Genomic DNA, 14,342 nt, shown 5'->3' on the forward strand with positions numbered 1-14,342 from the left:
ATGCCATTAAGAGTATATGGTACTGGGAGGTCGTCATTACGAACTAATGGCTACACTGAAGACTGACAAGTTTGATATTAAACTTCTCAGCACATTAAACCCGCACTGATGCCAGTGTGGGATTTAATGTAAAATACACCAGAGGGCATCTTAGAGATGTCCCCTGAAAACCTAACCTACAATCCACGTCTGGACTGAGAGGCTGCCTAGGCTGCCACACAGCAGACATGTTGCTGGACCCCTGGGTGGAGAGCCCCCCGCTCTCCTGGGCCTGCAACTATGCACACCCTGGGCGAGGTGCTAGGTCTCCTCACCCAGGATGGGCAGGGGGAAGCTTTAAAGGCCTGCCGCCTTTGTGAGCTTCTCCAGACCACTTGCTGTACTCGGCAACTGGCCCCCACCAGCTCCGACCCCCACTCTGGCGGGAAGACTGGCAGGAAACCCTACGTCAGGAAGGCGGGTATGCCAGTCTGTGCCAACCCCACCCCTCAGGTGGGAGAAGCGAGGTGAAGCACAAACCCGGTCTCCGGCCATCTTGAAGATGGGGAGCCCTGCCCAATCACAGCTAGGCTCCTGCCCCCTCCCACAGGAGAGGAGCAGACTAGGGGGTGTAACCACCCAAGGACAGGGACCTATTGGTCCCTGCCCTTGCCCTACCTGTAACGCCCCTAAATTCAGTATTTAGGGGCACCCTGAACCTTCCTTCCTCAGATCCCGAGAAGAAAACCAGAAAGAAGATCAAGAATAAGAAGACCCACCGTGCAGCTGCTAACAACAGGACGACACCAACTGACTTGGCCTCAGCCCTACCGGCCTGTCGACCCTGGAACCTGCTAAATCCCGGCGACTCCTGCAGACAACAACCTTGGAAACCTGGAGGACCTGCTTGCCTTGACCCTCTCAAAGTTTGGGACTCCCCTGAGCAGAGGCTCTGCTCCAACAACCATACCCTGGTTCCAGCCAGGAACTGCGAATCCAGCCCACTCTGCACCCGCCGAGCCGTGCCAGAGTGATCCAAGACCACGAGGACATCCCCCCGGCGACTGGGACCCGAGGTCCAGTGCCCAAAGACCCTCCTCGCCGACCCAGACGATGCCTGCAGCCTCAGAACCAGGGAACCCTCCAACCGCAACCGGCCGAGGGTAAGATTTCCCGACGCCCAAAGACACCCCTGCACCCGGGGTCCCACGCCCCCTTGTGCCCTCCTTTGGGGTACTAACCTCTTCTCCAAGAACCCAACTTACCTCTCGAAGTGGTAGACGCACCAGAAGAATCTCCGTCCCTGAGCCACCTGTCTTAGGTAGAAGTCCCAGTGCTGGATCTAGGAGTCCAGTACTGGATTACAAAAGTAACGAGAACCTACTTTATCTGTGACTTGAATTTCCTTCCATAGGATAACATTGCTAGTTTTTCTCTGAAAAGTTTCTAAGTTTCAACTTTGAAAATGCATGTATATCCTTTAAAAAGTACAACTGTAACCAAAACGCTTTTACTTAACTGTTTACAGCTTAGGTCCCGGGACTGAATCCAGGATCAAGTGCTGTGGTTAGCAAAGTAATCCTGAAAGTAATCTATTGCATTTTTTATAGAAAAACCCATTGAGCTCAATGTTAAATTGAGTTTAGAATTGTGTTGCCTATTGCAACCCTAGTAACTATTGTACTTACTAAGTCTATTGCCTGTCTGCAAAGTAATTACCCAAAATTACTCATATTGAGAAAAGTATATTTTGATACCTGTTGGTTCTAAAATAAAACAAGGATATCTTTTGATATAAAAACAATTGGCCTAGAGTTCAGTTCTTGAGTGTGTGAAACCTTTTGCTGACTGAGTGTGTACAACAAATGCTTTACACTGTCCTCTGATACTGCCTTACTGCTCGACCAAGCTACCACATTAGAGAGTAAGGTCAGATCTGACTTTAAGCTCTGTTATACCTCTGGGGATTGGGGACTCTATACACATTGTACCTTACTTTGGTCCAGTAAATATAGAGCCACTTTCTTACAATGCTGCCTTCTGATTTCTTAATAGGCTTGTTAGTCCCTCCTTAGTACTGCCTTGTCTTCATGTGTAACCTCCCATGGCTACTGGCCTCTTTACTTCGGATGTTACACGGTATGTGTTCTAGTAAGCACTATTTTCTTTATTGAGTTTCTTTCTCCTACTGCAGGCGGGACATGCATTGTTTAAGCTGGAACCACTTATGTTTATTTAAGAAGCATGACCGTGCTTTATTTTATTCTTATGTGCTTTTAAATTAACAACATGGGTGCCCGCTTTCAATCACAACACGGGCGCCTGACATTATCTCAATTCCCTCTCCTATCCCGTCGCTGCTTAATCTCGATCTGTCGCCCTCGTGTCTGTTTCTACCACCCCAGCAACCAGACCTAAAGTCCCGCCTCCTCCACGAGACCATCTACATTGCCTTTAGCTTGCTTGTCTTTATCTACGTATGCCTGATCCTTTTTCTCCTTCCCACGCACCCTAGCGATCTACTTACTGCCTGCCTACGCTGACCTGTGGTTCGCATGCAGGGCACGATGAGAGTCGTGTTTGTTTCTGAAGCTGTTCAGGCTGAGCTGTTCACTCTGCTTGTTAATGAACCAGCTCAGTTTAAAGCTAGTCATTGTGCTTTGGCATTACTCTGGACAGGGCCAGATGGCCATAGCGGGCACCGGGCGTTTCCCCGGTGGGCCGCTAGGGTGGGGGCCGATTTTGGACCCCTGGGGGACCGTTTTTTTGTTACCGGGGGTCGGCAATGTCGGCCCCCAGTAACAAAATCGGCTGAAACCGGCCCTCGCACACTGCTTTGCTGCACTTCCCCTCACCCCAGGGGGTGCTGGCTGACAGTGTGCCAGGGCCGGTTTCTGTTTCCAGTCCGGCCCTGACTCTGGACCTTGCAGCAAAGTGAAATGAAATGAAATGAAATAAGATTTATAAAGCGCATGGCTGCCCGTGAGCGTCCCAGCGCTGGGGAGTGCGCTAAAGTAAGAAAAAATTAAGGAAAGTGTACCTTTGTAAGTTTCAAACAAGGAAATCATTTTACAGAACACACTACCAGGAGCTCCTGAACGGAGCTGCCCCTTTCTAGAAATGAGATGCAAAGCATGAAGGGAAAAAATGAAGTAAAACATGCTGGATGCGGTGGCTCTGATATGTCCCCTCTGCAGCCATTCACTGAGTAATATGATAGGGCACTGCTCAAGCACCTCCCTTCTTGAATGTTGTTGTTTGTCTGGTTTCCTCTTGGTTCCATGCAGCATCTAAAAAGGTTCCTCGGTTTGCCTCTAGTGTAGTGAAATGACTGTACGAACAGTCACAGAACAGGTATTCTAATGGAGCAGCAGGGCTTGACTCGGCTATACTTATCAGTTACATTACAGGCACCAACAGAGTAAGCGTTTCAGGCCGCAGGAAAATTATGGATTAATATGTGCATGGCGAATAAATTGATAGACCTGTTAGTAGATTAGGATGATTGATTGGTGAGTGACTACATGTTTGCGGGTAAGCCAATAAATTTCTCAGCAGTATCAAATTGAGCAGTCTACTTGAGGCAACAAACCTAAACCGCAATCTCACATACGTACACATGCACACGCTCAGTCCCTATAAAGGCACAATTCAGGCTTGCTTGTAGACCAGTGCACTCTGAAACACATTCTTTACAGTGCGCAAAGCAGTGCATTCCCTCTCCTCACACCCTATAGTTTACACCAGTTAGCGCTTTGTCCTAGGCGTCAGAGGTCTTTCCTCAATGGATTAATAAATTGAAAAATAGTAGGCATCGATCTGAGAATTCAGTTATGACCGTTCTGAGAGATGTATTTTACCAGCCAATTTATATGTAGTTTTCCTTCTAATACCATTTCAAAACCAAGCCATAGTTGAAGTTGTCTGTCTTAGATTTTGCTAGCAGCAGTGCGTACATTGTCTCCCCAAGTGGCCAATGAGTCTTTGCAGGTTACACACGATGACTCTCTATCCTGGTTATTATCAGGATGGGAAAGGAGTGGAAAGTGTGTGTGCGGGAAATACCGCGAGCTGTTTTTGTTACAACCCATCAGCCCAAGTCTCCAGCGCCAGCCCCGCTATCGCCCCCGAACTAAAAATCGTTATCAACTGGAAACCCATCGACAATAGATCACCTTTAACAGTCAAAACACCTAGTGACACAACACCCCCTACTCCTCAAATATCCTTTCACATTACGCATACCATTCTACAAGTTCCTTTCATTATGTCCTCAGCTATTCTGCTCAATGTTTCAAGACTCCAAGCAGGGTGAAAGGGAGGGGTTTTAAGTCCAGAATATCAATTAAGCATCCCTAACCTCTCCCTATCTGCTGCAGCCCTAACCCCTCCTGCTGCCATTTGCCTGTCCTGCAGCAGTCTCGTGTCCTTTTAGCCTCAGGCCGCTGCAGCCCCAGACCCCCTGTATGTCTCTATTCTGGGCCAATTTCCTGCCGCTGTCCCATATCTTCATGCCTGTCGTTCCCCAGCATGCTGCCAGCTGCAATTCTGCCCCCAATGCAGATAGAGTTTGCTTCCTGCATGTAGCACCACCGGCCAGCTGTTGCCCCAGCCCCCTTGTCTTGTCAACATGCTACACAGCAGCCATGCTGCTCTACAACATAGCTTAACAAGCACTGGCGTTGCCAATAGGTTTCGCATTAGGAAAGTTGGAGCTATTGGTTTTGTAAATTACATTTTATATTTATATATCGTTATTGGCATTGTCAATAACAATATATAAATATAAAATGTCATTTACAAAACCAATAGCTCCAACTTTCCAAATGCGAAACCTATTGGCAACGCCAGTGCTTGTTTTAAATTACCAGGTTAAAATCTAAAGCGCGAGTGCCACAATGGTCTCGCATTTGCGAGAGTTAGAGGTATTGGCATTGTAAATGAGAATGCCTTTTGTTTGTTTTTGCAAAACATGCAAGGTGTGTTTACATTGCGCTTGCAGGTTATGTTAACATATAAATTAAAGACATTATCATTTACTATGGCAATAGCTCCAACTTACGCAAATGCGCGACCTATTGCATTGCAAACCACATGCAGTGAGTTGTTACAGCTACTTTTCGCACCGGGAAATGTCTTTCTTATCAATCTCACCATCTATTTCACACTCACTTAACTAAGCAGTTTCAAACGGAACTGACTGAAGCATGCCCTCTAAAGATTCTTTTGGCCACTCCTACAGATCCTTTCATCCTCGCAAAAAAAAGTTTGCACCTACTTCGCAGACAACCAAACCTCAGCATACCATCTCTTGCTCACCTTTGTTTTTTACAAACACCATGTGCTATACTTGTGTTATTTGAATTAGAGTCCCCTTTTTTATTACCCTATTGTCTACTTAAATGGAACCAAACAAGGTTTGGCAGACATTTGCTGAGCCATTGCCATACCTATACCTCGCCAAAGTTGAAACCGCCGCTACTTCTGTTGCTAACAAATACGGAAAGTTTTATATACTGCAAAGCCACATTTTGTATATGGGATTCCAAGAGGGCAGAAAGCATTTACAGACGGATAGTTGGTTAAAATCTCCTGACTAAAACACCATGTTCAGATGTTACTCCTTTTTCCTTGTCTGTTTATATCACTTTTAAGCAGCCACATTTCGCCTCGTGTTTATTCACCCACTTATTTTAAGGGCACCAGACGGCACCAGTGCAAAGCTGCCTTATGTCCATGTTTTTTATGCAATTAAGCCCAAGTTAGACAAACGGAGGTTCTGAAATACACGCACATACAACTCGTGGAACAAGAAAAAGACAGTGGAGCTATCTAGAATAAGGAATCCATGGCACAGACTGCTCGGGGGCTGATCCATGCTTACAAGATAAGACAGGCCTCTGCCTTTCTTTGGTCCGTTACAGATGAGTCCTAATGACAGTTTCTGCCCCCTGCTTGGAAACACAGGAATCCCCTATGTTGCATTATGCAGAACATCATTACTGACAAAGTACAAACTGGAAGCGCGCCGTTTGCATAGCCTGCAAGCACACTCCAACCCGATGGGAGATATGCGCGTGCACCGCCCTTGCCAATGTTTACATATTGTGGCATTGATGGCGCTGATGTCTGCTCTCTTCAAATAAAACACAGATCTCACGCCCTTTTACCCGAATGCACCGCAGGTCGAAGGAGACGGCTGGGCCCTGTGGAAAACTCCCTTGCAAGCTATGCATTCAGCGATAAGGTCTCTTATCAGCAGGGGGCCTAGCCCCCTCCTCGAACTGTGGCGAGAGCTGCCGGGTCATACACATGCGAGATAGGAGGACAATTACAGCTCACGACCTCTGATACAGAGTCTGTGCTCTTGTGTTGGGAGACAGGGCCTGCTCTCGATAACCCATCGAGATAAGCGAGCCACCTCACCTGGTAGGGGTTCCCGCCATAAATCGCCGTCCCATCTGGGCATGCCAAGCCGACTGCAGGCCCGTTTAAAAATAGCCCAGGACAGTGCAGATAAAAAACAGAACGGGGTATTTTGAGAGATGTGGAAAGAAAACGATCTGCTCCGGCGAATTGTTTCAGACATCGTGTTCCAGCCCTGCGTCCTTATCTGCTCTGCCAGCAACGTATCTAATAACCAAGTCTGGTTTTTTAAACCAGCAACATGAGGAGAGGGCACTGCATGGAGTGCAGCGAGTAACTGCATTTCTGTTGAGAAAAGCATGTAAAAAATACGATATGACGTAAGGGTGACGAACAGCACGGAGTGCTGTGAATGGCGGCGCGTCCCAAAAAATGCTTTTCACAACATACATGCAGCTATGCGCTGCACTTTGTGCTGTGCTACCGCACAAAGTGCAGCGCGTAGCTGCATGTATGTCGAGAAAAGCATTTTTTTTTTAAACGCAACATGAGGTAATGCCTGGGAGAGGGCCCCGCATAGAGTAGGCCACCGCACGGAGTGCAGCGTGTAGCTGCATCTATGTCGATAGAAACATTTAAAAACAAGCAGTGACGGGGGAAGGTGGCGGTCGGACATCACATCATAGGGAGAGAAGAGCACAGGACGGAGTAGAGCACAGGACGGAGTAGGGCACAGCACGAAGTGTAGATGCATGTATATCGAGAAAAGCATTTTTTTTTTTCAACAGAAACATGAGGTACTGCCTGGGGGAGGGCCCCGTACAGAGTTCAGCTGTAGCTGCATCTAAGTTGATAGAAGCATTTAAAAACAAAAACAGCATTTTTGGGTTTAGAATAACGTATTTATGCAAGCCTAAATAAGACAAAATAGCGTTTTCGGAAATCACAGCAGGAAGTGATGCTCCGATGCGAGGCACAGCAAATGGTGGTGTGTGACATGGCTGGTAAGAGGGCTGGAGATGAATGCGGGGGCAGGGAATACAAATGAAGATAAATTGGAGAAACTCTGCTGCTTCACCCAGGTCACTTACGCAGGCAAATACACCAATGAGGCAAAGTAAGCACGGAGGAGCTGGGGTATAAGTGAATCAAAGCCAGCCGGGGGGACGGAGTGTCAAATAGAGAGTAGATGGAGTGCTGGGGGGAAGTGGAAAAAAAAAAGGGTAAAAAAACTGGCAGCGCGGCCAAGAAAGTAATTGCGGGCTGTAAGGGTGCCAGCGAGTGATGCGCCCAATGCTGGCAAATGGCCGGAGGGAAGCCGGATGGGGGCGGGAGAGCCTGGTGGGGGGGCGGGAATACGTGCGAGGGGAGGAGAAGTGTGGCAGGCAAATGCATGGAGGGAAGCCGGATGGGGGCGGGAGAGCCTGGTGGGGGGGCGGGAATGCGTGCGAGGGGAGAAGTGTGATAGGCAGATGCGCGGAGGGAAGCCGGATGGGGGCGGGAGAGCCTGGTGGGGGCAGGCGGATTAGGGAGATGCTCGTGCGTGTGTGGTCACGTGACCCGCTTTTGTAGCCACGTGACCTCACATGCACTGTAAAGAAACTGCAGTGGAAACCGCAGTGGTTTGACTATTCGATCAAGCCCATGAATTTTCGCCATTCCATTCGCAAGCGAATGGTAATAGGCAAAACCTAAAAACATTGGCAAAGCCCATAGCTCTGGCTAAACACTTATAAGGTCCCAAAGTTGCAACCTATTGGCTATGCCAATGCTTGTTTCTTGTGTGTTCAATGTGTGTGGACCTGCAATCAATCGGCAAGTTGCTGCTCTAACCTCTCTTATGATAAATGGCTACATTCAGCTCCCACAGCTTAATCCAGTGGGTGGTTAAGGATCAGACATGTAGCCTTTAAGAGCCATAGATTGATTACCAAACTAGAGTATGTTGCAGACTTTTATTGCTGCTATTTTTATTAGCTAGTGCAGAGCAATAAGTTCACTCAGAGGTCGGGGGGTGGGGGGGGGGGGCACCACAGCCATAATGGGGATGGGAGATATCCGTGGGGGTGGGGGCAGCTGGAAAGGCAGCTCCAGAGAGTGATATTGAGCCAGCATGACAGATTTCCGAGGGTATTGAGGCTGAGTGAGCAACAAAAAAAACAGAAGCGGTACATGAAATAACACAAGCAAATGGCACAGTGACTTGACATGTGACCCTGGGATGTTAAGAAACCCAGTAGTAGAATTAAGAGGCTTATAATCAAAAATATCTTTATTTAGATATAAACAGAGGCTTATAATCGAAATTGATTGAGTCTATTAAGTTCAACCCAGCTTTTCTTCAAGGGACTCACAGTCACTATCAAGTGGCAGAGTTGCCACTGAGTCTAGAAGGGGGAGTAAGGTTATCTAGCGGTGAAGAGATGCCTGGGCATCGCAACCCAGATTGGTTAGAGGGGTCGCCTTTATTCTATGCCGCCCCATTGGTATTTGTCTTCACTCGTAAGCAGTCTGTCTGTCAATGAAGTAACTGCTCAGGTGTCTTGTCAAGTACTTTGTTTATTATTTACACAATAAATGGTTCTTGTTTGGATGACCCCTTGATACTGCACAATTTGCTCTTCAAGAATAGGGCTAAGCAACTCCCCTTTTCTGTAACTTTTTGTTGTTGTTGGAGAAACGGCAAATGTATATTGTACTCCAGAGTTGCTATGACTAATGTAAAGTATAGTGGTAGAATGATGAAAGTCAAGAAAAGTATGTCATTTTGTAAGGAAGACTTTCGGTCTCTTTGATGTTAACCACAGACCATAAACTAGGACAGTAGCAGTTCTGCTTGGAAATATCTCACTGAAACAATTCCACTGTAGTTTCATAAAGTTATGTAACTGAATGATACACCTTTAAGTAATATTCAACTGAAATCCAGAGACCCCATAAGAATAACAAGGGAACTGGAGATAGCTATTGTCATGGGGTACAACAGAGGCAGTTATTTGACGGCGTACACTTTATTACTCTGTCCAGAATACTAGGCAAATTAATGTAGAAAAAATTAATATGCTGAAGGCAACTTGGATTTTGCCCATGTCAAGGCTAACCTGAATAAAATTCAGATTGGTAATATAATTATTCATTAAGTACATTATAATTGACTTTGTGGCTGCAATTCCCTTGACAAGGAACTGGCTGATAGGTAGCTTTTCTTCAGGCTTTGCAAACTCACTGGTTGGACATGTTTACTTTAGACCTTGCCACCCATCATTTTTTATCTGTTATTTTCAATTTTGATCTGTAGATGAAATTTTGCAGGATTAAAAACGGACCTGGCCTCTTGCATTCCCGGATTTTATTGAAATCTCATGGGGTTCTAAAGTAATTAAGAAAAACCAATGGTGATGATGGACGGAGCGTTGACAATACAAACACTAACCCCCAGTCAACTGATCTGGTTTTAATCCATCACCGTTCTTTAGCTCACTCCGCCACCCAAGTTCAGACATGGCCATATGCAAATCAGTCTGACCCTTTGCCTCATGGGAACAGTCCAGCCCGAACTGCCAAGCCATGTCTTCCCTGGACAGGAATCAAGCTTCCCAGGACCGGTTTCTGGCATTCTAAAGTAATTGGCATTATGGAGTTGTCTGCTGTCAGGGGATTCAGATTCATTACCGTTCCGGGGTTTTTTGTGACAATCCCACGATCCGGATTCCCTCTATGAAGGCGAACCGGAGTCAAATACCAGTAAGAGGTGATTTTCGTCACCGTTTCTATGCTGGATGTGTTGGAATCTGTGTGTCTCGCACGATAGAAGATGTCTCGCCATTCCTGAAGGGACCGCTCCGGCCCCAGTTCCTGCTTCCATCGCAATTGAGCTGGGAATCTAGTGTCAGAGGCCTTATTTATTAACAACTTTTATATGTCAGGTACTAAATGCTTGTCTGATTCTTTGCTTGGAATCCATTTCTCAAATTTAGTCAGGGGACGCTGAGCTGCATCTCTAATCTTTGGCTGCATCAACCAATGCCTGATCTGTGCGTACCGGAAGATCCCCCTCTCAGGGATAGTATTATCTGCCCTCAGAGTGTCAAACTATATGGGGCCTTCTTCATCGAAGAAATGGCCTATCGATCTGCATCCTGGCTTCAGCCACTCCTGGAAGGCCACTGTATTAATTCCCAGGGTGAAGTCTGGATTCTCCACCACCAGAAAAAGCGGGAGGGGAACGACGAGAAGCCCTCCCCTTTTGGCAAATGCATCCCAGACACAAAGGGTAAGCGGCGTGATCGCGGACAGGAAAAGATTGGGAGGGCGATGTGGACTGCCCAGAAAGGGGATCTTCACACAAGGACGTTCCGGCTAGTGCTCTATCCATGTAGAGCCAACTCTTCACTGATTCCGGGTGCAGCCACTCCACCTGAAACCTGATCTTCACAGCTTGGAAGTATTGCAGAATACATGGGATACCCAGACCACATTCCACAGGTGCTTGGCAGGTGAGCACACTGCACATTCGAGAACGCAGGCCTGCCCATAATTAATTTTGTAGGGCTCTTTGTAGGGTCTGGAGTGTCCCCGGTGGGGGTTACAGTGGAGGTGTCAAAAAGGTGTATAAGATTCTGGGAAGGATTGACATCTTTAGTGCAGCTATTCTTAGGAGCCATGATAGGGGGAAGGTTCGCCATCTAGCTAGATCAGTATGTACTCTTTTAACCAAATTTCCGTAGTTTACCTCAACCACTTCCTGGATGGTCGATGTGAGGTTGATCCCTATATACGCCGAATGGAGAGAGCCCGAGTGAGGAATTCCTTTGAGTCTCGCGACACCGTTAGACTTACCGTCTGTGTTTTGGCTAAATTAATCTGGAATCCTGAGACCGCCCTGTACCTCCAAACGTCCGCTACAAACTCAGGTAGAGCCTCCTGGGGGTTTTCTAGGGAAACAATAACATTGTCCGCATATAAAGTGATTAGGTGTTCCTCTCCCCCAAAGTGTATGCCTGTGATCTTTGGGTCATCCCGGACCTTTAGCGCAAACGGCTCCATGTAGAGCGTGAATAAAAGTGGGGAGAGGGGGGCATCCCTGCTGTGTTGGGCATTTTATGGGGAAGATCTCTGATCCCCTGCCATTCACCCTGACAGTAGCCCTTGGCCCCCAATACTCGCTCAGCACCCATGAGCAGAACCTGTCCCCCAATCCGAAGTGCTTCAATACCGCTTCTAAGTAAGACCAATGGACTCGCTCGAAGGCCTTCTCTGAGTCTATTGAGAAAAGCATCGACTTGCGCCGGGAGCGGGTCGCCTTGTCTATAAGATGAAGGATCGCTTTGTGTTTTCTGAGCTGTCCACCAGGAATAACCCCAGATTGATCAAATTAAGATTGTAAAAAGCACGAAGACGCAGCCAGCATTGACCACATCATACCATTTAATTTTTCTTTACTTTAGGTCATGTTGCACAGCAGCTGCACTGCTGTGTAATGTCTAAAAACACTGACAAAGCCAAACAGCATTTCACTTTGATAAGGTTTTTTTAGAGATGTTGCACAGCAGCGGGTGCTGCTATTCAACATGTCTATAAAACATTAACCAAGCCAGATAACATTTGAGAGCTTGAATGACATCCTCTAGGGTGAGAGGAAAGGCCCAACTAAAGACTGCAGAGTGCATCTGACTTTGGAGGACCAAGAAGAAGGCACACTGTCTGCAAGTACTACATGTCAATGGATGAAGATGATGAACCCAAGTCAGCTTCAGTCTGTCACTTTTTTTATTTGACTAGCCGGATTAATGCATTGGATGTAGATGGTCTTGCACAAATAGTAGGTTACATGTTAAATTGCGTTGCCTTTCATCCTTCTACATTGAAAACATGAGTACTGTTGAGTTAGACAGTAGTAAAAGACTTTGTCGACTTTTGTGCTGGACTAGAGTGGGGCGGGGGCTGCAACATAATGAACGGAGGAAGAGGCAAGTAACACAAGGGAGGGAGGTCAGGTTAAGTGGATGTGGGATCACAGCCAGAGCTGCAAACAACTGGGGAACCAGCTTTGAGACGTAACGTTGGCTCAACATCCTGTGTTTCTGGGCAAATCACTATCACTTAATCTCCCCAAGCCTAAAAAAATTAATGTATCTGACCTAGTGTAATGTAACTGGTGCTTCTGTAAAAACGCTCCAATACCTTTGAGTCGTATTGGCACTATATGAAACTGCAAAAATAAAACAAAAAATCGTGGTAGGAGTGAGAGGGATGGTGAGAGGAGGGGGGCAAGCAAAAGGATGGAGAGTAAGCAAAAACATGGACAGTGGTGAGAGGGAGGACAGACTACAGACACATGCACTCTACAAAAAAGTGCATGAAGGAAATGAAAAAAGTATTAGCAAAAGTCAAAGGCCAGTGGAAGGACACTGGCTGTAGCAGCCAGCAGTCAATGGGTGACACTTGCTGCAGACAGGAAGCTGTCCTTTGTCCATGCTCCACAACTGGAAAAACACCAAAAGCCACAGGAGGAGAGCAGGAGATGATGATCAATAAGAAACATGGAAACAAGCGTGATGTTGAAACTAACAACTGGTAGTCCGCCCATTATGTGTTATTTTTTGTTGACAAGAGATTTCGCAAGGGCAGTGCAAGTGCTGTGCAGGCGAAACATACAAACAGCAACTCAGAGTGATAAAGAATGACACAGAGGAGTGTTCATGGTCTGAGTAAAGCAAACAAAAATTAACATGGTCTTCAGCATTTTAGCAAGATTGTCCTGTGTTGCTTCTAACATGAAAGAACTTTTACCCATGGAGATCAGTGCTTCGTAGTTGTCCCTCATCACACTTTTGTACAGCTCCTTCTGCCAGTCATCAAGGCCCCTCCACTCCTCCCAGGAAAAATACACGGCAACATCGTCAAACGTGAAGGGCACCTGCAAATACAGACACAAGCAATGGTTGTTCTTGTCTAGACAAGGGCGCAGCATTTCAGCAGAGAAGATGGAGTAAGTAGTTTATCAGAATGGATCCAGTGGATTACTACTAGCCATGCTTTAGCCCAGGAAAGGAGAAGCTTTCAGAATAGACAGTAGTGTATTGTTGGCCCTCTTCTGGCATGCCCTGGTCTTGTAGCAAGCTGTGTCTGATACGAAGTTGGATGTGGTCTTGTAGTTTATGATGTCATGTGTCCTGGCACCAAGAGGAATGGCTTATAGGATGGCATTAGAATCACTACACCATGGGGCATATTAGCAAGTGCAATATCGCCGCTTTAGCGGGACGTTTCCCCACTAAAGCGGCAATATTTTTATCGCCCTATTAGCAAGCTAATGACATGCAAAGTGGGCGTACCCAAACTGTTAGCGACTGAAAACAGTCGCTAACACAGCTATCGCCTATTAGCAAGGCAGGAGAAGCGCGATTATCGCCAGAACCTAATTCCTGCTAATAGGGTGACTTAACCTGTTTATCCAATGGTAGGTGGATATTCAGGTTAAGTCCCAATTAGCATTAATGCCTGAATATCGCTGGATCTCCAGCGATATTCACGCATTGAGCCGCTATCGCCGGATATTTTATCGCATTGGAGATAAACGTTGCTAATAGCATGTTATCTCTGCGATAATATCCGGTCATAGGCAGCGATAAAAAATGCGCTAATCGCATTTAGCGATAAATATTGCTATTTGTTGCTAATATGCCCCAGAGTTACTTACTTTGGAGGACAGAATGGGTTTTAGGATATGAAAGCCAAAAGATTACCATGGCACAATGGGCCTTCTTGTAGCAAAGATGGGCATAGCGAAATACTGGTGAGCCACCAAGGCACCCACATTAGATGAAAGGACCAGTGGAGCTAACAATTGCACCACAGCAGAAGAATTCACCCACAAGGCCCAAGGGTGCTATCAGAAGCACATGAAGGTATGGGGCAAGTGGTTAGAACATTTTCCATGAGCCTCACGTGGACTCAAGACTCATAATATGCTACACACGGAAGGCAAGATTTAA

The 14,342-nt window shown here is 46.6% G+C and overlaps 1 protein-coding gene across 1 annotated transcript in view; it reads right to left on the minus strand.

Moving 5' to 3' along the window:
• LOC147685099 (uncharacterized) overlaps positions 1-14,342 on the minus strand; it is a 74,228-nt gene that overhangs the window by 22,657 nt on the left and 37,229 nt on the right. Inside the window, exon 2 of the mRNA XM_086940987.1 lies at positions 13,138-13,264. Coding sequence (XP_086797113.1) covers positions 13,138-13,264 — 127 coding nt within the window. The remainder of the gene's footprint in view (positions 1-13,137; positions 13,265-14,342) is intronic.

The sequence above is a fragment of the Lissotriton vulgaris genome, chromosome 10 (genome assembly GCF_964263255.1).
Source record: "Lissotriton vulgaris chromosome 10, aLisVul1.2, whole genome shotgun sequence".
In the NCBI taxonomy this organism is placed as follows: Eukaryota; Metazoa; Chordata; class Amphibia; order Caudata; family Salamandridae; genus Lissotriton; species Lissotriton vulgaris.